General features: G+C 42.8%; 1 protein-coding gene and 2 long non-coding RNA genes across 3 annotated transcripts; all 3 read left to right on the top strand.

Annotated features, from left to right (window-relative positions):
- The first annotated feature begins 5463 nt into the window (after window positions 1–5463).
- LOC133970821 (uncharacterized) lies at window positions 5464–6625 on the top strand. The gene is made up of 2 exons (XR_009924336.1): window positions 5464–5708; window positions 6395–6625. It is a non-coding gene; the product is annotated as an uncharacterized LOC133970821 (long non-coding RNA).
- A 1938-nt stretch (window positions 6626–8563) lies between these two features.
- Window positions 8564–9819, top strand: LOC133970818 (ice-structuring protein A-like). The gene is made up of 2 exons (XM_062407877.1): window positions 8564–8721; window positions 9505–9819. The coding sequence occupies exons 1-2, from the start codon at window positions 8666–8668 to the stop codon at window positions 9722–9724; spliced, it is 276 nt and encodes a 91-aa protein (XP_062263861.1). The 5' UTR covers window positions 8564–8665; the 3' UTR covers window positions 9725–9819.
- Window positions 9820–15006: 5187 nt separating this feature from the next.
- On the top strand, window positions 15007–16199 carry LOC133970820 (uncharacterized). Its single transcript, XR_009924335.1, has 2 exons — window positions 15007–15228; window positions 15930–16199. It is a non-coding gene; the product is annotated as an uncharacterized LOC133970820 (long non-coding RNA).
- Window positions 16200–25202: the final 9003 nt, after the last annotated feature.

Below are 25202 nucleotides of genomic sequence, written 5' to 3'. Positions count from 1 at the left end.
GGGAGGATAGACACACGCACGCACACATACAAACACACACACACACACAGCTACCTTTCTACCTTATTTTTAAACCAATACATTTTACAAAATGCTTCTTCCAATTAAAAATCCCATAGAAACAGCCACGTTTTCAGCAGTTGATAAATTATTATTATCTTACATTTTCATACAGTTGCTGTTTTGCCTGCTGCTATGATCCATCAACTGAAGTGTTCAAGACTGCAGCGCCCTCTAGAGGACAGGGTGGGTGTTGCAAAGGTGTTCAAACGACATTTTATTTGTTCAGATCATATTCACAAACCACAGTTTCCCTCATCGTACTCAACAAGGTGCGACATGTTCTGTCCAGAGAGAGGAAAGAATACAAGTTTATTTTTGTATTTTATTCACTCCCTGTAATTTAGAGTTCTTCTTCCACTAAACGTTTGAATTAAACATGATTCACTTTACTACACCGACATGTGTTATTCAATCACTTATAACAAATATATGATGTATGGTGGATGAGGGTTGTCTCTTTTTCTCATAGAACGACAAACATTAATAAACTTGAAACATTATTGATAGAGTGTATTATATTGATCAACTGAACTTCACATAAATTTACATATATGTATATTAATATAAACTGATATTGATTGATGTGACTTATTGGTAAATATAGAAAAAATGCTTAAATTTCCATAAAAATCAAATCCATTACTTCATGAAGTGTGTTTTCTTCTCATCTGAACCACATTCTTCCTAAAAGACAGAAGTACGAGATGCTAAACTGCTTTAACATATTTAAACTAAGTGCATTTTTAAAAGTTTACCTGATGTGACATGATTTTATCCATAATTAATTTAAATTAACCCTAACCCCTAACCCATTTCTAGTTAATTTGGCTCTCACGTGATCTATATATATATCTTGATCTATAAATACTATTTTATTTGTGCATTTTTATTTGTATATTGTTCAATAAAAAGTTGAAAGAGTGAGTGTGTCGTGTTTTCTTCTGTGATGAAGGTGCAGCAGAGAACTGGTTCAGAAACAAAGCGAACAAACGTAATGTGTCCATGACCTAGATTCAGAAGCAGTTTGTTGATTTGTCTGGCATCATCGTGTTCAAACAGGTTGGAACACTGCGTGAGTCACGTTCAACTGGGACAAACCAAGTGAACTCGGTCATAGTTCACTTTGTGACCCAGTTCTCTGAGATGAATCACCACCAATCTTCAGAGGCTGTAAGAATTTTATTTGTGCATTTTATTTGTGCATTTTTATTTTTATATTGTTCAATAAAAAGTTGAAAGACTCAGAGTGAGTGTGTCGTGTTTTCTTCTGTGATGAAGGTGCAGCAGAGAACTGGTTCATAAACAAACAGAGCAATCGTTTCAGATTAACTTCCTGTTGTAACGTGTCCATGACCTAGATTCAGGAGCAGTTTGTTGATTTGTCTGGCATCATCGTGTTCAAACAGGTTGGAACACTGCGTGAGTCACGTTAAACTGGGAAAAAAAACAGTTGAACTGGGTCATAGTTCACTTTGTGACCCAGTTCACACATCATAATCACATTTCTCAGAGATGAATCATCACCAATCTTCAGAGGCTGTTAGAAACATCAGAAATATAAAGCGAGACAGGGAGTGAACCTCAGACGATAGAAAAATTAATTCACTCAACATGATTCACTATGATCTTTGACCTTTGACCTCTGAAATATAATCAGTGAGTCTGTGAGTCCAAGTGAACGTTAGAGACAAAAGGATTCAGTCGAGGCGTTTGTAAGATAACAAGCTCACGTGAGTCCGAGTGAACGATACGGGGGATTCGGATAAATCACCTTCACAAGAACATGTGGTCATCGTGACCTTGACCTTTGAACTAAAAAGTGTGCATTTTGACTTCTGGGGCCTTCATACTACTGGACTTCTTAGATTCAGGATAAGTATATTCTTTAATAAGCTTCTCTACTAAATTACTATTTTATCTGTTGTCTTAGGTTAACTAGATTGATAGTTTCAACTGTTGTCTCACCTGGAATTGTATGAAACAGGTGATTCTTTGTTTTTTAATTCTGTTTACTGCTTCTAGTTTCAATCAGGTGATAGAGAGTTAAAATAGGAACCAGCTAAAGGTTAAATTGCTTTCTTTTTATTCCAATTCTGTTAAAGACTAAATTCTATTTTACTTTCTACCTGCTGAGGTAAATAGCCTTTGTCCAGAAACAGTTTCTGGCCAAATAGGAAATTTAGGGAAACTAACTGATTAAAGGGACATATCTCTTTTGGTATTTAACTCTGTTGAGTATCTGCTGCTGGGCCATTAACACCAGGTGGTGCCTGATTGGCTCATGAGCAGGGGGAGTGGTCAGCACAGCTGTAGCCAACCATCGTCAACTTTGGTTTAAAACCAGGAATTGTTTGGAGTGTCAGTTTCAGCGTCTGTGAAGACTCATCGTATGAAGACTCGGAGGCAGTGATGCCGGTAACATGCTACTTAGTAACGCGTTACTCTAATCTGACCACTTTTTTCAGTAACGAGTAATCTAACGCGTTACTATTTCCAAACCAGTAATCAGATTAAAGTTACTTGTCCAAGTCACCTTGCGTTACTATTTCGGTATTTGTGGTTAAACCACTGGGCACGTCCTACGGCTGGGGTCGCCCCATCACCCTCCTCACCACGCCGCCAGAGGGTCGGTGTGCGGCACTCCTCAACGTTTTTTTAGGGGGGGAGGCTTTAACATCCAGACAGACAAGTCATCTGATCTTTTACTTTTAGTCTTCTTTTGCTCTCTCACTCAGTCCTTCCCCTCCTACTCACAAAGCCGACTGATGCTCCTTCCATAACCACACTTCCATCAACTTCATCTTCATCCCCCCCTGTCTCCCAATCAAGTTCTGACCTTGATAACCTCCGCCCGCCCAACGCCCTGCACCCTTGACCCCATCCCTTCTCACATTCTCCAGTCTATTGCCCCTGACCTTCTTCCTTTTCTTACCCATCTTATCAACACTTCCCTGTCAACTGGCTGTTTCCCTAATTCTCTGAAGGAGGCAAGAGTAAATCCTCTCCTGAAGAAACCCACCCTCGACCCGTCTGAAGTAAATGACTACAGACCTGTCTCTCTCCTTCCCTTTGTTTCCAAAACTCTTGAGCGTGCCATCATTAATCAACTCTCCTCCTATCTTAACCACAATAATCTTCTTGACCCTCACCAGTCTGGTTTCAAGGCAGGTCACTCAACTGAGACTGCCCTCCTTGCTGTCTCTGAGCAGCTTCACACTGCTAGAGCAGCCTCTCTCTCCTCTGTCCTCATCCTTCTAGACCTCTCTGCTGCATTTGACACAGTGAACCACCAGATCCTCATTTCCTCCCTTCAGGACCTCTGTGTCTCAGGCTCTGCTCTCTCCCTGCTCTCTTCCTACCTCAATGAACGCACTTAACTTGGAGAGGGTCTGTGTCTGAACCTTGTTCCCTCACTACTGGGGTCCCTCAAGGTTCTGTCCTGGGTCCTCTCCTCTTCTCTTTGTACACCAACTCCCTCGGCTCTGTCATTCACTCACATGGCTTTTCCTACCATAGCTATGCCGATGATACCCAACTAATCCTGTCTTTTCCCTGATCGGAAACACAGGTAGCAGCACGAATCACTGCCTGTCTGACCGACATCTCTCAGTGGAGGTCTCAACACCACCTGAAGATTAACCTTGACAAAACTGAACTTCTTTTCCTTCCAGGGAAAGACTCTCCCATCCACGACCTGACTATTAACTTTGACAACTCTGTGTTAACCCCCACTCAGACAGCTAGGAACCTGGGCGTAACACTCCTCAGCCAACTCTCAATTACTGACAACATTACTGCAACAACATGGTCCTGTAGATTCATGCTGTATAACATCAGGAGAACACACCCCCTTCTCACTCAGAAGGCGATGCAGGTTCTGGTCCAGGCTCTGGTCATCTCACGTCTAGATTATTGTAACTCCCTCCTGTCAGGTCTACCTGCTGCTGCCATCCGACCTTTGCAGCTCATCCAGAATGCAGCAGCTCGACTGGTTTTTAACCTAAATTCACTCACACTACTCCTCTCCTCCGCTCCCTTCACTGGTTACCAGTGGCTGCTCGCATCCGGTTCAAAACACTAGTACTTGGTACCATGCTGTGAATGGATCCGGTCCAGTCTACATCCAGGACATGGTCAAACGTTACACCCCACCCCGTTCACTCCGCTCTGCTTCGGCCAATCAGCTCGTTGCTCCCTCACTGCTAAACACTCATCAAAAACACGACTGTTTGCCGTCCTGACTCCTAAAAGGTGGAATGAGCTCCCCATTGAAATCCAGACATCAGAAAGATTACACATCTTCCGACTATATCTTGAATAAATAAAAAAAATATACAGTATATATATATATACTAACAACTTTTGGAAACTAACTTTAGTAGCACTTAAATGGCACTTACTTATAGCACTAGTTTTGCTTTATTTTGATGAAATTGTACTTTCTTGATTCTTATCGTTCTTGGTATGTACCCTCAGGGTTGAATGCACTTATTGTCGCTTTGGATAAAAGCATCAGTTAAATGTAATGTAAAACACCAAATTCTATTCAGTTCATCTTTGAGTCGAACTGAGTGTTTGTACCAAATGTGAAGAGATTCCTTTAAGCTGTTGCTGAGATATCTTGTTCACAAGGACGGGACGAACACACAACCTGAAAACACGACGCCTCGGTTTGTTAGATTGATTATTTCTGAACCAGTGTGTTGGAAAGTGAAGAATTGTATTTTCTGAGACGAAGGCACCGTCGACACATGAAAGAAGCACAGAGGAGAAACCTCATCACTGAAGAGTCACCACATGTTGTTCTCTCTGTGAAAAGCTGCAGCGAAGAATTCATAAGGGAACAAAGAAGTTCTCATCAGTGAATCTGAGTTAAATGCACTTTACCATCGAGTTAAACTGTTGCTGCATCTTTTAAAAGTTAAATCGACTTTTAGAACTGTTTGGTTCAAAGTGTCACCTTCAAAATAAAGTCCCCTGGTTTGGTTCAGAATCATTATTCCTTCATCACACAAATAAAACAGATCAAAAGTCAAAGTGGAATCACTCTCAAACCAGAGATATTGACGTGATCAGGGCTCATGGGACATCTCCTTGTTTTAATGATCTGATCATGAAGTTTTTATGTTTATGAGTCTGTGACACTTCAATTTCTTACTTTACATTTGAATCAGTATTATATACATGATTGATATGGTTTAATTATGAATTGTGCACTTTACTCAGTAAAATGATTTGATCTTAAGAACGAGCTGCTTTCTCTATTCACATTTTAAAATGTTTCAAAGCTTTAAAGAAAGCTTCACAAGGGGAAATTCAACCAAGCTGTTGTGAAAAACTAATGTTTATTTATTATTTTTTACACAAGCCACGCACAAACTAGCGACGCAGAACTTTTTTTACACCTGCACTGAATCGCACATGCAGGTGATGAGTTCCATTTAAACTGCGCCATTCATTTTAATGAGGCAGGAGACATTCATTTAAAATGTGTAACAAAACAAGTTCATACTGGCCAGGATGTTCGCCACACCTTCCTTTTGTTGTGACAACCTGCTGCGTCACAAACTTGAAGTGAATAAATAAGAGCTGCTCCCCAAAGGTTTTCATCAAGACTCACACACTTTTCCCTGTCGGACACTCAGGTATGTGAACACTCACTTTGTTTCTCCTACAAATCTGGTTTACTGTAAATATCTTGGGAAGGAAGGAAGGATATCTGCATTATCCCAGAGGGGCCATTTGTTTTACAGCCAGTGGTAAAAGATGAAGATCTTCATCTTTGTTCGTCGGATGGAAAGTTTGTTCTGAGACCTTCAGTGGAAGTGCAGTATATTCCCCTTAGCTAATAGATATCCGTAGCACAGATACAAACAATAAATTCCATGTAAATATCTTAAGGCACCTTGAATCTTAAGTTCAAACCTTTAAGTATTATCTCCAGATGTGTTCAGTGTGTGTCTCCTTGTCTGAACTATCCTTGAACTGCCTATGGAATAATGAGAGGAGAGATGGTTTCCAGCGGGTCCTTAAATCTTAAGGTACGACACATTCCCAAATGTAGGCAGAAGGCCCGGTTGTGTGACGTCATTATATCTCTAGGTTTGTGGTAAACAACTCCCCTATTTAAGGGTTGAAGGAAACAGAGTTTGAGAGGCAGAAGAACAAATGATTTTAGTTTGAAAGAAGAAGCTGTCATTTGATATTATGTTGTGGGGGGGGGGGATACTGAACTCTATCATCACTGGGTTCGGTGAAAGTGACGGACCAGTACATGTTGTGATAAATAATAAAATCATAGTAATTATAATAATACCATTAATTTCTGCAGAATCACTAAAACTAACATGGACGCCCCAGCCAGAGCCGCCGCAGCCACCGCCGCCGCCGCCAAATCCGCCGCAGAAGCCACCGCCGCTGCAGCTGCCAAGGCAGCAGCCGCCACCAAAGCTGCCGCGGCCCGATAATGATCGTGGTCGTCTTGATGTGGGATCATGTGAACATCTGAGCAGCGAGATGTTACTAATCTGCTGAATAAACCTGAGAAGCTGTTTTTTAAAAACTAAGTGTCCTGTTCATTTCATCTCTGGAACTCCTTCACACTTTCTGTAGATCATGTTTTTATTTTGTCCAGACGATGTCGAACTGGAGCAGAATCCAGAAACGCTCCAACACATAAACCTCCAGAATTCATGATGTGTCACATTTGGACTTGGGTCAGAATAAATACACAAGATATGATATGTAAGTGATCTTAAAGAGGTTCTTGTTTCCATTATGCTAAGCTAACAGATGACGGAATGCAGCTTTATATTTACACTTAGACTCCAGAAAGTGATGCCAATGTGCTGCCTGAAACCTGCATTCTCAGTCTGACCAGCAGAGGGCAACACAAAGAAGTCACTTTCTAAAGAGGTCTTCAAGGTTTCATATCAACTGATTTAGATTTTAAAATAATTTTCACATTTGTGATTATTCGATAAAAAGAACGCTCTCACTAGCTTTATGGGTATTCCTGCTTCAAGTAAACATTCAGGGGAAGTCCCACATTTCCGGTCCCCCTGAGGGGGCTCGTCGCTCAGATACCGGAGGAGCAGCGGGGGCTGATTGGTTTAAGATAGAGAGACAGACTTGATCAGTAGATGGCGCTGTTGGGACAGTGTCTTTATGAAACCAAAGGCCTTCTCTTCAGCCTATATGTGAAGTCAAAAGCCTGAAACCACATGTTCCATTGTTCTGGAAAAAAACAGATCACAGGGAACTCAGTCTCCCAGGATTCCTCAACTTCACACAGAGGTGTGAAAAGCCACAAAAGTCACTCCTATTGGTCACTCTGTACCCCATGACCTGTGAGGTCCCAGGGCAATATAGGGCCACTTCTCCCACTCCTCTAGCTCTTTCTTCAATCCGTCTGAGGGCGGAAGGATGTCCAGCGTCTCTTGCTGCATCGCCGACAGGAGAAGCCTGATTTCTCCAGCTCGTATCGTCTCTTCGCATCCAACTCTACGAGAGAAGCACAAAGGTGCAGCTTCCAGCTCATCTCACCAAGGAAACCTCCTCGCAACTCAAGCTCTACCAAACTCCTAGTAGCAACTCAATGTCCTGCAGGGGAACTTCAACCAGCAACTGAGTTCCACAGCCCAACAGAACCACGAAGGTAGAAATCAAAGGACCAGCCAGAAGACTTCACAGAATTGCGAACTGAACTGAAACTTCATTTTTCCCTTTTCCTCGGAAGAGTAACACAACTGGGCTTAACAATTGTACTAGGCTAAGCAAAACTGTTTATTCGATTTTTTGTGGTGTTTATAAGTTTGATTTGTGTTGTGATACTTTGGTTATAAGTTATTCAAAAGTAATTTTAATTTGCTAGGCTCCTCCCCCCCAGTCTTTCTTTGCCTTTCATTCTACACCCTTTGTCTGACTTAGCACCAACACAGAATCACGCATATCTCTTCACATAGTTATCTCCTCCCACGCTACCTGTCGTAAAACCACTTCAAAAGAAGGGGGGCTGTTTACTTTAGGTTGACCAGCGACCATCTTAGAAGCACACAGGAAGATGCTAACCTTTTGGACAGCCGCCATTTTGGGAGAACTCCGATTTACATAGACACACACATTCACATACACAACTTTGTTTAGTTAGCAAGTTGTTAGCAATTTGTGTCTTTATACTATATTATATTCATAATAAATGTTCGTTCATTAATGTTGCAGCAGAGAATTAGCGCAGAAACAAAGAGAGCCACGTTTGAGTTTAACTTCCTGACGCAACGTGTTCATGACCTTGTTTCAGAAGCAGTTTGTTGATTTGACTGAACCATCGCTGGCATCATCGTTTCCCACAGGCTGGAACACTGTGTGAGTTCATTAAGCTGGGAAAAACAAAGTGAACTGGGTCACATTTAAACTATTGATTTAGTTCATGAGATGTTTGAACTTAAACAAAACTGGGGGAGTGTTGTACCAATCTGCTCAGATTGGTCGACAGTCAAGCGATGACTCAAGCTCCATTTACTACAAAACAGACTCACATTCGCCTGTATCTTTACCACATCTTCATTTTGTAGTGAAGCAGTGCTCCCTAAAAACTCTCAAAATGGCTCTCTCACTCTTCACCGTCGGACAATTAATTTTCTTATTTTGGACAATAAGGTACGTGAACACTCACTTTGTTTCTTCTATAAATATGGTTTTACTGTAAATATCTTGGGAAGGAAGGAATGATATCTGCATTATCCCAGAGGGGCAGGCACATGCACAGACATTTTGGGGGGCAAGTGCCAAAACCCCCAAAAAAGGGCACCCATCGCCAAAATTATTTATGAAATTAAAAATAATAATAATGAATAAATACAAAACACAGTGGGATATTTTCAATTCATACTACTGTCTATTATGAACCATCATTTGTTTTACTAGTTGATGGCCTGATCCAAGATAAAAGAGAGCTGCTACCCTGAGCTGCTTGCTGCAGTTCCGTCCTTCTGCTTTTAAAGTCTCTCTTTTCTGGGCATTATGCTGCAAATTTTGTAAATGAGTTAAATCAATGTTGTACATAATTATCAAGAGTGAATTACTTATTCTCTATAAAGCTGACAACACATTACACACACATTTTTTTTTTTACTGTTTTCTGACAGAGTTGAAGTATTAGCAGCATTACACTAATAATATACCACAATATACCTCACCAGACTGGCATATAGCTCAACTTAAGACCTACCTTTCATTTCAATAATTACTTGATTATTATGATTTTAAATGAAACAAAACTAGAGAAATTGTCTGATTTGTAGAACAGTAAAACTGCCTTTAATTTCTATCACACACAGATATTGAACACTGTCATCACTGGGTTCGGTGAAAGTGACGGACCAGTAAATGTTGTGATATATAATATTATCATCATTTCAATAATACCATTAATCTCTGCAGAATCAATGAAGCCAGCCCCGACCCCGCAGCCAAAGCCGCCCCAGTCGCCGACCCTGCCGCAGCCGCTGTAGCCCCCGCCGCTGACGCCTTCTCAGCAGCCGCCGACACTGCCTCTGACGCCGCCGCCGCCGCCGCCGCCACCGCCGCCAAAGCCAAAGCCGCCGCCGAAAAAACCGCCCAAGACGCCGCTGCAGCAGCCGCAGCCACCGCCAGAGGTTAAGGATCGTGGTCGTCTTGATGTGGGATCATGTGAACATCTGAGCAGCGAGATGTTACCAATCTGCTGAATAAACATGAGAACCTGTTTGTTGAAAACCAAGTGTCCTGTTCATTTCATCTCTGAAACTCCTTCACACTTTCTGTAGATCATGTTTTTAACACATAAACCTCCAGAAATCATGATGCGTCACAACTTTGGGTTTGAATAAATACATAAGATATGATATGTTAGTGATCTTAAAGAGGTTCTTGTTTCCATTATGCTAAGCTAACAGACGATGGACTGCAGCTTTATATTTACACGTAGATTCCAGAAAGTGATGCCAATGTGCTGCCTGAAACCTGCATTCTCAGTCTGACCAGCAGAGGGCCACACAAAGAAGTCAGTTTCTAAAGAGGTCTACGAGGTTTCATATGAACTGTTTAGATTTAAAAAATACAGACTAATTATTCACATTTCTGATTATTCGAGAAAAAGAACATAGTCTAGTTCTCAACAGCTTTATAGAGAGAGAGAGAGAATTTTTTTTTTGATTTCTCATAAACACTTTATCTACATATTTTTCATTTAATAAACACTTGCTTACAGTATTACAGTATTATTCAATAAATAAATAAAACAAAAGTGCTGATGTAAAAAAAACTACCCACCCACCCACACCGCCCCCGCTTCCTGCCCGTTCTTGTTCTCTATGTTGGGCCACAGTTGAGCCGACGGTGAGGACAAAGGATTGTAAAACTTTTGGAGGGAAAACATTCTCCAGCAGGCCTGAGAATCTCCCCCTGGTGGTTGGAAAATGTCCTGAAGCGCCTTCAGGACCCCCGCTGAGTTCCAAGCCCCGCCCACTGAGGTCCAACTCTGACACTCAATTGGCTTAAAGCCAGCATCATCCTATGACCAGCACCTCAAGGAGGCAGAACCTCTCAGGTAGAATAAAATCACTCAGACATCAATAACCGCGGCCATTTTCCTTGCTCTGAAGACGTCAACAGACCCCTCCGGGTCTTTCCAGATGATTTAGTTGCTAAAGGGGGCAACCAGAGTTATTTTCTTTCATTGCCGGCGCTTCCTTTTAACGTGTTACCGTCAGAGATACTGTGGGGAGATTTACATCTGTAAAAAGATAAATCTCACGTAACTGGTCTGCTTCGCTGGAAGTTTGTCTCTGACGATGTTTTGAGAGCTTTCCTCTCTCTCTCTCTCTCTCTCTCTCTCTCTCTCTCTCTTCTCCTAAACATGTTTTTACACACGTCCCGACCTACATTTATACATTTCATGTTACATGGAGAAATCTAGATTTAACGAGCATTTATAAATCTAGACGCCATTCGGCGCCAAAACCATGAGATAAGAAATCTCTTTGTCTTAAAGATCCCCTTTGTTAAGGTCAGTGACCGGCAGCCATTTTGCTTTTCCCAACGTGGCTTCACTAAGGTAACCTCCATCTTGAAAGTACATGAATGTAACATCACCTTGAATTCGGCCAGAGGACGTCACCACGTCATTACGCCATAGCCGCTCCCCTTTCTCTTTCTTACACACACACAAACACACACACACACACACACACAGACAGGCAGACACACACGACCACACACACACATAGATACTCTGTATTACATGTGTGACAATTGTGATAAGTGCTGCTGCTGTTACCATCTTTGAAATATTGGAGTTTGTTAAATGAAGAATCATTGAAATAACATTAACTTTATTTCCCCTTTTTAATAAATACTTTTGTAATTAAAGTATTTGTATTTCTGTGATTATTTGTGCATATGTATGTGTATACAGCTGGATTACTATAGCCTGTGTTCGAACTTAAAACCCTTCATTGTTTATTATATAATCATTAATACTAAATATTGAGATTATTAATATAACCTATATCATAGAGAGTGATATTTAAAGATTGAATTGTTGGTCCCTGTAACCAGGGTGGTGCCCCGTGACAATAAGCAATGATTACAGATTTGTATTATTCTTAATTGATAATTTTATTGTTTTCATTAATTATTTTAACTATTATTAATGGATAACCGTATCATTTCTAATTAAATGTGTTACTATTCTTAATTAATAGCTTTATCATTTTTGATTATTTTTAAGAAATAATTGTTATTTTAATAATCATATTTCATGATTATTAATAATTAGCCAACGTCAATTCTACTCCTACTATTGCACAACATCTACCCTGTTTTTTCGACTAATGTATATGGCCATCTTTGCCTCACCTGAGAGGTGGTTCAGGAGCTGCCACTTATCTTTATTTGTTTTGTTGTAGGCAGCTTCCATGATAAAAACCGTCTCAGTAAAAAGTACCTTAAAATCAGTTAAAACCGCAGTTAAAATAGCGAAGAAACTTTTCAGTCTCTTGCACTCAGTAAAAACGTGATAAATAGTCTCACGCAGGTCGCAGAATGGACACTTGTTAAGAACGGTGGGATTAAGAATAGAAATAAAAGCATTGGAAGCGACGGCGCCGTGTCAAATTCTCCACTGGAGGTCGCCTGTTCTTTTCTTGAGGGGAGGTTTATATAAAATCCTCTACTGAGGGCTGGGTCCATGCTCCCCTCAACACTGTGACCACACAGTGGGGGGTCTGTTGCTCAGTCCGATCTGGTGGCTGCACTTAATAGGGGGCCGTTCTTTTGTCCCAGGCCTGGGCTCAGGATAATCTCTGAGTAGGGGTCTGCAGCCTCTGGTGAGGTCTCCCCCCTCTGGTAGGCCTTCAGGAGGTCCTTTTCACTTATGGAGAGCCGCTGGGTCCAGATCTCCAGGATCCTCTGGGCCACCCGGGTAGACTGCAGCCCCAGCAGGGGGCCGAGGGCCTGGGTGTTGTTGAGTACCGGCTCCACTGCATCCACCAGCTGCTGTAAGGTCACTGTTCCAGACCGGGTCAGCGCCGCCATTAGGCCAAGTGTTGATGAGTTGCTGACGTCCAGTCTGGCTTGATTTACGAGTGGTTCTCTCATCAACCAGTAGAGAGAGTCTGCTTTTTTGCACCTTTTTTTGTTAAAAGGGCCCATGAATTGGAAACCCCTTGATAAAAAGGAGGCAACCCACTTAATTTTTAGAATTTAGAAGCTAATAAAAAAAGAGCATCATCCAACCCCATGTTATTGGCACGCTTAAGGATGCTGCCGGCCACATCTTTCCACACCAGATCTGCAGGACCTGTGAGGTATCTTTTGAGTCTAAAAGTTGCAGTCCGGCTGGCCAGGTGGACGAGGCCTGTCCCCCCTCCTCCCTGGCTAAAAAATGCACCCCCCTACAATGGAAGAGGGTGGGAAAAACATCCATGCTGTTTAAAATGTTAGAAACTAAAACAGAAAACAATAAATTAATTAACACACATATTGCTGTCCTTTCCATCACTGCTAAATTGTCTCTTTGCTTTGAGCACCAGTTTTTTTTATTCTAAAAACGTTCTGGTCTGTGAGTCCAGAGTCCTTCCTCTGGCTCACGTGGAGTCTGGCCGAGGAAATAAAAGGACATAGATCTGGGAAGTGGTCTTCAAGTTTAAGAGTGTGTAGATTTTTTCTAATTTGTAAAAGCGATTAAAATTTGTCAACTGTGTGCATGTTATTTTTTTGACTGCTGTTCCACACATTAAATACACAGCATAATAACAAATGTATTATTATTATTAATATATTATATTAATATTAAGTGTCACGTGCCGTGTTTTGTCTCTCTCTTGTCTCCTCCAGGTGTGTGCTCTGGAAGCACCTGCTCTGGATGGCACAGCTGAGGCCACTCTGGCTTTAGGGTGTGGCCAATGGGAACCTGAGCAGAGCGTCAGCTGTCGCCAGAGGGCCAAGCAGCAGTTTGGTAGAAGTCGTGGTGTGTGGGCATACTGTGTGGATAGACCGTTTGAAAATACCATGTGGACATACTGTGTGGACCAACTGTGTGTACCTACTGTTTGGACATACTGTGTGGACATACTGTGGGGTCATACTGTGTGGTCATACTATGTGGACATACAGTGTGGACCTACCGTGTGGACATACCGTGTGGACATACTGTGTGGACATACCGTGTGGACATACTGTGTGGACATACTGTGGGGTCATACTGTGTGGTCATACTGTGTGGACATACTGTGGGGTCATACTGTGTGGTCATACTATGTGGACATACAGTGTGGACCTACCGTGTGGACATACCGTGTGGACATACCGTGTGGTCATACTGTGTGGACATACCGTTTGGACATACTGTGTGGACATACTGTGTGGACATACCGTGTGGACATACTGTGTGGACATACTGTGGGGTCATACTGTGTGGTCATACTATGTGGACATACAGTGTGGACCTACCGTGTGGACATACCGTGTGGACATACCGTGTGGTCATACTGTGTGGACATACAGTGTGGACATACCGTGTGGACATACCGTGTGGACAGACCGTGTGGACATACAGTGTGGACATACCGTGTGGACATACTGTGTGGTCATACCGTGTGGTCATACCGTGTGGACATACTGTGTGGTCATACCGTGTGGTCATACTGTGTGTACATACCGTGTGGACAGACCGTGTGGACATACCGTGTGGACAGACCGTGTGGACATACCGTGTGGACATACCGTGTGGACATACTGTGTGGACATACCGTGTGGACATACTGTGTTGTCATACCGTGTGGTCATACTGTGTGGACATACTGTGTGGTCATACCGTGTGGTCATACTGTGTGGACATACCGTGTGGACATACCGTGTGGTCATACTGTGTGGACATACAGTGTGGACATACAGTGTGGACATACCGTGTGGACAGACCGTGTGGACATACAGTGTGGACATACCGTGTGGACATACCGTGTGGACATACAGTGTGGACATACCGTGTGGACATACTGTGTGGTCATACTATGTGGACATACAGTGTGGACATACAGTGTGGACATACCGTGTGGACAGACCATGTGGACATACTGTGTGCAGTGTAGGTGTTTGTGTTCCGTTTTCCCGTTTCTAGTTGGGACAGTGTTTTGTGTTAACCTTTACTTCATAAATAAATACTTGTTTCATTTAAAAACACATCCAGTGGCTTTCTCGTTTTTGGTCCTGTTTATGTTCTTGTTGTTTGTCCCTCATACCCTAGACATCTTAGGGATGTAACATTAAGACAGTAATTTGAATTGATATTAATACTTGTGTTATTTCTGATGAAACAGTTTGGAACACTGTGTGAGTCACGTTCAACTGGGAAAAACAAAGTGAACTGGGTCACATTACACTTTGTGACCCAGTTCACACATCATAACACGTTTCTCTGAGATGAATCATCACCAAAACTGTGGTCAGGCTCCAGTTACGACAAAACAAGTTCATACTGGCATGGATGTTTGCCACACCTTAATTTTGTCGTGAACCAGTTGGAGCCGACAACATGCTGTGTCACAAACTTGAAGTGAATAAATAAGGGCTGCTCCCTAAAAGTTTTCATCAGGACTCAGACACTTTTCACTGTCGAACACTCAGGTACGTAAACACTCACTTTGTTTCTCCTACAAATCTGGTTTACTGTAAATATCTTGGGAAGGAGGGAAGGATATCTGCATTATCCCCGAGGGGCCATTTGTTTTACAGCCAGTGGTAAAAGATGAAGATCTTCATCTGTGTTCGTCTGAAGGAAAGTTTGTTCAAAAATCTGAGCTCTGTTCATCGGAAAAAACTTTGAATTAAGTCAGGGCTGGAAAACTTTATATGAACAGAAGAAGAAGAAGTGATCTTTAGTTCATCACTGTGGAAACATCAGCAGCAGTTAAAGTCTTTCTGCTTCAGTATCACCGGCCAGTTCCAGTGCTCATGTTTCTGATCAGCTTGGTTTGAATGATATAAAAACGGATTGAGTCCCTGTTTGACCCTGTTTAACACAAGATGGACCATCTTTATTAACATAATGTTTTACATGAGCACTTCCTGTTTTCAGCCCTAAACCTAAAAAGACCTCATGGAAACTTCCTGATGATCTGTTGACACCTGCTGGTTGAAGGAAACAGAGTTTGAGAGTCAGAAGAACAAATGATTTTAGTTTGAATGAAGAAGCTGTCATTTGATATTATGTTGTGGGGGGGGGTACTAAACACTCACGGCTTCGGTGAAAGTGACCAGTACATGTTAAATAATAGTTGTGATAAATAATATCATAATAATTATAATAATACCATTAATCTCTGCAGAATCACTGACATCAACATGGACGCCCCAGCCGCTGCCGCCGCAGCCACCGCCGCCAAAGCCAAAGCCGCCGCCGAAGCCACCGCCGCCGCTGCAGCTGCAGCCGCCGCAGCCACTGCTGAAGCCGCTGCCAAAGCCGCAGCCGCCACCAAAGCCGCAGCCGCCGCCGCCCGATAAGGCTCTTGGTCGTCTTGATGTGGGATCATGTGAACATCTGAGCAGCGAGATGTTACCAATCTGCTGAATAAACCTGAGAAGCTGTTTGTTGAAAACCAAGTGTCCTGTTCATTTCATCTCTGAAACTCCTTCACACTTTCTGTAGATCATGTTTTTATTTTGTCCAGACGATGTCGAACTGGAGCAGAATCCAGAAACGCTCCAACACATAAACCTCCAGAAATCATGACGTGTCATGTTTGGACTTGGGTTTGAATAAATACATAAGATATGATATGTTAGTGATCTTAAAGAGGTTCTTGTTTCCATTATGCTAAGCTAACAGATGACGGACTGCAGCTTTATATTTACACGTAGACTCCAGAAAGTGATGCCAATGTGCTGCCTGAAACCTGCATTCTCAGTCTGACCAGAAGAGGGCAACACAAAGAAGTCAGTTTCTAAAGAGGTTAACAAGGTTTCATATCAACTGATTTAGATTTTAAAATACTGACTAATTATTCACATTTCTGATTATTCGAGAAAAAGAACGCTCTCACCAGCTTTATGAGTATTCCTCCTTCAAGTAAACATTCAGGTGAAGCTTTAAGTTTTTCTCTGAATCAAAATGTGTCCCACACACACAGATCTGTGGAGTATAAATGATTGATATAGTCTAATTTTGAATTGTACGCTTTAATCAGTAAAGGTATTTGATATTAAGAACAAGCTGCTTTCTCTTTCTTCTCAGTCGATCCTCTTTTGGTTCATAGGGTTGAGAAATAACATGAAGAGCAGGCAAAAGAAGTTCAGAGCAAAACCAGTCAGAGCTAAAGTTAAACAGCAGGAAAGACAAATAAAGTTTAGTAACATTGGCATGAGTCACACACGCACACATACACACAAACAGACACACACACACAGCTAATCTCTTTCATATGAAGATGTTGTCCCTCACAGATGTTTGAAGTCACATGTGGTTGTTGACAGGAAGTGAAATGCTCCAACTGAGGTAATAAAATAAGATAAGTTCATTCAGTGATAAAAAGCTCTGAGAGACACGGAGACAGAAACATTCACCTTTACTGCTCAGATTGGGGGGGGGGGGGGGGCAATCAGAAATTTGGGGTGGCCCCCTTTTCACGTTTTAAAAGATTTAAAGAAGGCTTCAAAATAATAAATTAAACCAAGCAGTTGTGTAATAATAATAATTATTAATATTTTGCTATAATCTAATTCTAATTTTTTTAACAAGCCAAGCATGACTATTTTAACGCCTGCACTGAATCTCACATGCAGGTGATGAGTTCCATTTAAACACTGAAGATTAATTTTAACTAGAAAATTTCTCCTGGCAAGAAATTTCGAATGGGTGCCTTGCTAGCTGCCGGATCCACAAACAAAACATTTTTCGGGGGAAAGAGAGACAGACTGGGTCAATTTGAGAGAGAGAGAGAGAGAGAGAGAGAGAGAGAGAGAGAGAGAGAGAGAGAGAGAACCAGAGACAGAGAGAGAGAGAGAGAGAGAGACTGGCTGGTTGTAAAACCACTTCAAAAGAAGAGGGGCTGTTTCTTTAGTTTGACCAAAGAATATTTATACCTAAGTCATGTATAGACCTCCATAGATGTCAGTACGGCAGCACGCACACTGTGGAGAAACCACACCGCTCTAACGTGTGTGGGAAAGCAGAGAGGCCACATTCAGGTACAAAATCTCTGAAAGATGTCATTCATATGAGTGAATATGAGTGAAAAGCAAAGTTTTGTTTTCTCCTGAACTGCACATGTGCATTTCTCCACAAAGATGATCAAGAAGCGAGACGATGAATATACTGGTTACCTGTTTGAACTCAATTCACATACTGGGGAGGACAGGTCAGGAGTTTTAATAGATCACTTTCTGAAATAAAGACGTTTTTCTGGAGCTGATGATAGAAAAGGTTAACAAGTGTCTTGTCTCTGTTGAGGGCTCTGCTCTGATTGGTCGACAGTCAAGCGATGACTCAGGCTCCAGTGGAACCAGTTCGCGAACAAAAAAGCTACAACTGGTTTCACTAGTTTGTACCAACATAATGGTGATGAAGAAATTTATCACTCAGAGTCCAGATCAAACACATAGAATAAGACACTTACATAAATATAATATCATAACTTTGATAACTTTTACTCGTTGAAAATACATTGACGAATGGAAAGGGTTGGATGAGACCGACCTGCACGCCTATGTAGGGCTGCTGATCTTAGCGGGCGTGTACAGGTCCTGGGGCGAGGCCGCCGCCAGCCTGTGGGACTCCGAGAGCGGCCGGGCGATAGTTCATGCTACGATGCCCCTAAAACTATTCCACACGTACTCCAGACAGATACGCTTCGACTACCACGAGACGAGACGCTGAAAACGAGCCACGGACAAATTGGCGGCCGTGCGAGAGGTCTGGGACACGTGGGTGCTGCGGCTACCGTGTCTCTACAACCCGGGGCGCGAAGTGACCGTGGACGAGCAACTGGTTCCACCTGTATATAATATTATTATTATTATTATGGTATGTTATTATGTCATGTACATAGCGACTGCTAGTCCTCGTCCTCGTCCTCCTCTCCTCTCCTCTCCTCTCCTCTCCTCTCCTCTCCTCTCCTCTTCTTCTTCTTCTCCCTAGGCCGGGGTCCTTTCCGTCAGTACATTCCCAGCAAGCCGCCGAAATACGGGTTCAAGTCGTGGGTGGCCGTCGATACAAAATCCAGCTACACTTGGAAGATGCAAGTGTACACCGGAAAGCCGGGCAGCGGACGCCCAGAGCCGAACTTGGGGTTGCGGGTAGTGCTTGATGTAACAGAGGGACTACACGGTCGTTACTCCACATGCAACAATTTCTTCACCTCCTACGAACATGCGCGGCAGGTGCTGGAGAGGAAGATCACACTGGTCGGGAAGAGAGGTTTTCTCATCCAAGTTTGCATTCACGCCCAACGCCACTCTGGTGTCTTACATCCCAAAGAAAAACAGGAACATGTTGCTCCTGAGCACGCTGCACACCAAGGCCGACGTCAGCGACTGCTTGGACAGGAAACTGTTCATCGTCCTGGACTAGAACCGCAGTATAGGTGGCGTGGACAATGTAGACAAGGTGATCGAAACATACAGCTGCAGGAGGATGACTGCGTGCGGCAGATAGTTGTCTTTCACAATATTATCGACGTCTCTTCCTACAACGCCTTCCTGATATGGAGAGATGTCAACCCAGACTGGATGCTGGGCAGGCTGAACAAGCATAGGGTGTTCCTAGATCAGCTGGGAAAGGCTCTCTTGACTCTGCGCATCGAACGAAGGGATCGTATCCGCATGGAAGCTTCGGCCGAGGTTGTGAACGCTGTAAAAGCCGCCACCGCTCAGAGAGCTATAGTCCACATAGACGCTCGACCCGAGCGTGTATATGGACTCTTCCACGGCCGGGCGTGGCCTCTAATTCGCTCAGGTGTCAGATATGCCCCAGGAAAAAAGACAGTAAAACTGGCACTGTGTGCTGCCGGTGTATCAAATACATGCTCATGTGTCTATTGCCCTACGTGTGCGTCCTAATATGCCGGAGGAAGCTAGGACAATCAATCAATCAATCAATCAAATTTTATTTGTATAGCCCATATTCACAAATTACAATTCGTCTCATAGGGCTTTAACAGGGTGTGATATCCTCTGTCCTTAAACCTCAACAAGAGTAAGGAAAAACTACTAAAAACCCTTTTAACAGGGTAAATATACGTAGAAACCTCAGAGAGACACATGTGAGGGATCCCTCTCCCAGGACGGACAGAAGAGCAATAGATGGCACGTGCAGGAAAACATCATCAAGATTAAAGATTAAAGTCTCTAGCAGCATTTGATGAGGGTAGACATCCCGAAGGACGACCCCAACATGACATGCCAAGCAGTCTCGCTGCATCACAGTCCATGGTCAGCAACCAGCAGGACCACGATCCACCATCCAGACCAGAACGCCACTCCAGTCCTCAGTCACCGTCCACCGCCACCCACCACGAGCCGCCGCCGCGGTCCTGGTCCAATGCCCGTACCCGATGCCAACGCAACACAGTGTCCGCCACCACCACCACGATCAGCCCACATGACACAGAATCCGCCACACTGGGTCCACCACCGCGACCCCCGGTGCGTGATCCACAAACCGCATCTATGGTGCAGCCACAGAGGCCCTGGATCTGCGGGTGATAAAGCAAAGCGATTCCGGGGAAGGGGGATAGGGATGGAGAATAAGAAGGAGAAGCTGGAAAAAGAAGCTCTGTGCCTGACAGGAGTCAACGCGTGAGGCTGGGTAAGTATGTCTCTGAATTCAGATCCATTAGCACCGGTTCCCCTCAAGGCTGTGTTCTTTCCCCTCTTCTCTTCTCCCTGTATACCAACAGCTGCACCTCCAGTCACCAGTCAGTCAAACTCCTGAAGTTCGCGGATGACACCACCCTCATTGGGCTCATCTCTGATGGGGACGAGTCCGCCTACAGGTGGAGATTGACCATCTGGTGACCTGGTGTGACCAGAACAACCTGGAGCTCAATGCACTGAAAACAGTGGAGATGGTTTTGGACTTCAGAAGGAACCCAGCCCCACCCACCCCCATCACCCTGAGAGACGCCCCAGTCGTCACTGCGGAGTCCTTCCGCTTCCTGGTTACCATCATCTCCCAGGACCTCAAATGGGAGCTGAACATCAGCTCCATCACCAAAAGAGGGCAACAGAGGATGTTCTTCCTGCGGCAGCTTAAGAAATTCAACCTGCCAAAGTCAATGATGGTGCACTTCTACAACTGCATCATCGAGTCCATCCTCACCTCCTCCATCACCATCTGGTTCGCTGCTGCCACCGCAAACGACAAAAGGAGGCTGCAGCGTATCATCCTTTCTGCTGAGAAGGTGATCGGCTGCAATCTGCCATCTCTACAGGACCTGTTTGCCTCGAGGTCCCTGAGGCAGGCAAGATGGTGGCTGATCCTTCCCACCCGGGTCACAAACTATTTGAGGATCTTCCCTCGGACAGGAGGCTGCGGTCCATCAGGACCAAAACCGCCCGCCACAAGGCCAGCTTCTTCCCGTCTACCGTTGGCCTCATCAACAAGGCCCGGGACCCCCACCTGACTCAGACTTTTATTCCACCCCCACACCTCAAGGACGTGTTACATTAAGAAATTAACACATTATCTCATATTATATTATACTGTATTACATTGCATATTGCAATCGGACACTGTATACTGTTTTGCATTTTGCATTTCACTTTTTATATCTTTTATCGTTCATAAAATTTTAATCAGAAATTTTTATGTCAAAATAAATGCTACTTTGTATAAATATTGGAAAAAAGTGAGTTAATAAGAAGTAAACAGTGAGTAAATATATACTGGTTTTCTATTTTTTATTGCTTTTCCTATGTATGTTGTATTTATTGTGTTTTATGTTTCTATGTTCAGTGTAAGCACCAATAACCAGAGCAAATTCCTTGTAGGTGTAAACCTACTTGGCAATAAAATACTTCTGATTCTGATTCTGATTCTGATGTGTCATAAAATAGAACAAGTAGAGTTCTGCCGCACTAATTAGCTCTAACTATAAGCTTATCAAAAGGAAGGTTTTAAGCCTATTCTTAAACAAATAGATGGTGTCTGCCTCCTGAACTGAAAGTGGTAGTTTATTCCACAGCAGAGGAGCTTGATGGCTGAAAGCTCTGGCTCCTACTCTACTTTTAGAGACTTTAGGGACGACAAGTAGGCCTAAATTCTGGGAGCGGAGTGCTCTAGTGGGTTTACAAGGTACTAACAGCTCTTTAAGGTAAAAAGGCGCCATATTATTAAGGGCCTTGAAGGTGAGGAGGAGAATTTTAAATTCTATTCTAGATTTAACTGGAAGCCAGTGTAGTGATGGACAAGCTGTAGCGTCTTTAACGACTTACTGCTGGAGCCTGATAATAATGAATTACAATAGTCCAGTCTCGATGTAACAAAGGCGCGGACTAGTTTTTCTGCATCTTTTTGTGAAAGGACATGTCTGATTTTTGAGATATTATGCCAGTGGAAAAAGGCGGTTCTAGAAATTTGTTTTAAGTGACTGGTTTAAAGGATAAATCAGGATCGAAGATCACTCCCAAGTTCCTGACTGTTTTGTTGGAAGCAAGGGCAATGTTGTTTAGCGCAGATATATCATTAGATAATGTATCTCTAAGGTGTTTGGGGCCAAGTATTATAACATCTGTTTTGTCTGATTTAATAAGAGAAAATTGCGGGTCATCCAGGTTTTTATGTCTTTGAGACATGATGAAGTTTAGTTAATTGATTACTTTGTTCAGGTTTTTCAGATGAAGTATAACAGGGTGTCATCCGCATAGGAGTGTGTCCTGATAATGTTTCTTAGTGGAAGCATATATAATGAGAATAAAATTGGGCCGAGCACAGAGCCCTGGGGAACACCATGGTTTACTTTGGTGCGCACAGATGACTCATCATTAATTTGCACGAATTGGGAGCGATCAGAAAAGTACACTTTAAACCAGTTAAGGGCGGTTCCATTAATGTTAATTAACAGTTAATTAACTGAGTCTTTGTAATTAATAGAATAATAGAAAATAGTATTAATAATAATTAATAGTAATAATATTTACTATCTATAATAAATAATAGAATTTGATGGTCAATTGTGTCGAATGCTGCACTGAGATCTAACAGAACGAGGACGGACACAAGTCCCTGATCTGAGGCTATTAAAAGGTCATTAGTGACTTTTGCCAAGGCTGTCTCTGTACTCTGTACTTCTGTGATTGGCTCTAAACCCTGACTGAAAGTTTTCATATATATTATTTTCCTGGAGAAACTCACACAGCTTGTATTAGTGCCAATTGAGGGCAGGAGATGGTTGATTTGATTTCTAATAGTTAGAATTATATCATTAAAAAAGGTCATAAAGATATTGCTATTTAGGGATGGAGGAATACTGGGTTCGGTGGAGGTGTGACTCTCTGTCAGCCTGGCTACAGTGCTGAAGAGAAACCTGGGGTTGTTTTTATTCTCTTCTATTAGTTTTGAATAGCTTTGTGGAGAGCCTTTTTATATTCTTTAACACTATTGTTCCAGTCTATGAGGTTTTCAACATGGTTGCTGGAGCGCCACTTCCTTTCTAGTTTTCTTGATAATTGTTTTAAAGGGGACATATTATATCCATTTCACCACAGTTGATATGGCTCCTTGGGGTCTTAATGAAATGTCTGTAACAAAAAACCACAAGGATCATTTAAAACAGCACCCTTTTTACCCTGTCTAAAACAGCCTTCCTCAGATTTACCTGTTTTGAGTGCCCCGCCCCCCCCGCCCCCCCCTCTCAACGCCCCGCCCCCCCTCTCACCAACAACCCATCCCCCTTCTCACTGCCCTGATTGACAGCTGAGACTGACTCCTGATTGATCAAGTGCCTGTATCACCCTGATCTACACAAGATGGACCATCTTTACCTAATGTTTCACATCAGCACTCCCTGTTTTCAGCCCTAAATATGAAGAGGCCTCGTGGAAACGTATTCTCTGAACTTACAACACTGATGATCTGGTGACACCTGCTGGTTGAAGAAAACAGTTTGAGGGGCAGCAGATCAAATGATTTTAGTTTGAATGAAGAAGCTGTCATTTGATTTTATGTTGGGGGGGGGGGGGTCATCATACTCAGATATTGAACACTGTCATCACTGGATTCGGTGAAAGTGACGAACCAGTAAATGTTGTGATATATAATATTATAATTATAATTAAAATAATACCATTAATCTCTGCAGAATCACTGAAACCAACATGGACGCCGCAACCATCGCCGCCGCCGCCCCCACCGCAGCAAAAGCAGCCGAGGACGCCGCATCCGCCACCTTGGTGTGGGATCATGTGAACATCTGAGCACAGCGAGATGTTAATTTATTTTTAACTTATTGTATATATTGGATTAAAACTTTTTCGTACAATTATCAAAATCTGCTAAATAAACCTGAGAAGCTGTTTCTTGAAAACCAAGTGTCCTGTTCATTTCACCCCTAAACTTCACAGTTTCTGTAGATCATGTTTTTATTTTTGTCCAGACGAGGTTGAACTGGAGCAGAATCCAATCAAATCCAATCAAATCAAATCCAATCAAATCCAATCAAATCAAATCAAATCAAATCAAATCAAATCAAAGTTTATTGTCACATGCACCAAATAACTTGGGCAGTTCTTATATATATATATATATAACATATAACAAATAACATAGTAACATAGTAACATATAACATATAACCTAATAACATTTAACATATTATATAGTACAACAATTTAAATTTAAATGAAGGGATAACAGCAGTTTACAGGGTGAAGGAGTGAGGAATATTAAATTAAATAATATGCATATATGCGTAGTAAGTAATTAATGAGTGTAGTTGTATGAGTGGGGGAACAGAATGTACATGGTGATTGATGGTGACTGTTCAGAGGGTCAGTGTTGCTGGTTCAGAAGCCTTACGGCCTGGGGTACAAGCTGTTTGTGAGTCTGGTAGTCCGTGCTCGGATGCTCCGGAAACGTCTGCCAGACGGCAGCAGTGTGAGAAGTCCTCAGCCTGGGTGGCTGTGGTCCTTGATGATGTCAGCCGATGATCTTCTCCTTGGTCTTGCAGACGTTGAGAGACAGGTTGTTCTCCTGTCTCTCAACGGGAGAACAACATGGTAAGGCACCATGTTACCAAGCCCCTTACCTCATGAATATAGGGGGTCTCATCGTTGTTAGAGATGAGACCCAGGATGGTAGTATATTGTCCGCAAATTTGAGGAGCGTTATCAGTGGCAGACTCCTGTCATTGTCATGCTCATCGGAAAGACTGAGGAGGTCCTTTGTCCCCAGAGCCATTCGGCTTCATAACGCCACACAGAGGGAGAGTGGGGGGGAGAGATCTTCCCGGCATGAAATGACAATATTCGTGGCACCTATTGCACTTCTGTCCGTCCTGGGAGAGGGATCCCTCACATGTGGCTCTCTCTGAGGTTTCTACGTATTTTTACCTGTTAAAGGGTTTTTTCGTAGTTTTTCCTTACTCTTGTTGAGGGTTAAGGACAGAG

The sequence above is a fragment of the Platichthys flesus genome, chromosome 16 (genome assembly GCF_949316205.1).
Source record: "Platichthys flesus chromosome 16, fPlaFle2.1, whole genome shotgun sequence".
In the NCBI taxonomy this organism is placed as follows: Eukaryota; Metazoa; Chordata; class Actinopteri; order Pleuronectiformes; family Pleuronectidae; genus Platichthys; species Platichthys flesus.
Note: the sequence above shows the minus strand (reverse complement) of the source record. Positions and strands in the feature narration are given on the sequence as shown.

Coding starts and splice junctions, on each gene's coding strand:
- LOC133970818 (XM_062407877.1), top strand. CDS start 8,666: ATGGCTCTCTCACTCTTCACCGTCGGACAATTAATTTTCTTATTTTGG. Junction 8,722..9,504: donor TTCTTATTTTGGACAATAAG/GTACGTGAACAC, acceptor TAATCTCTGCAG/AATCAATGAAGCCAGCCCCG.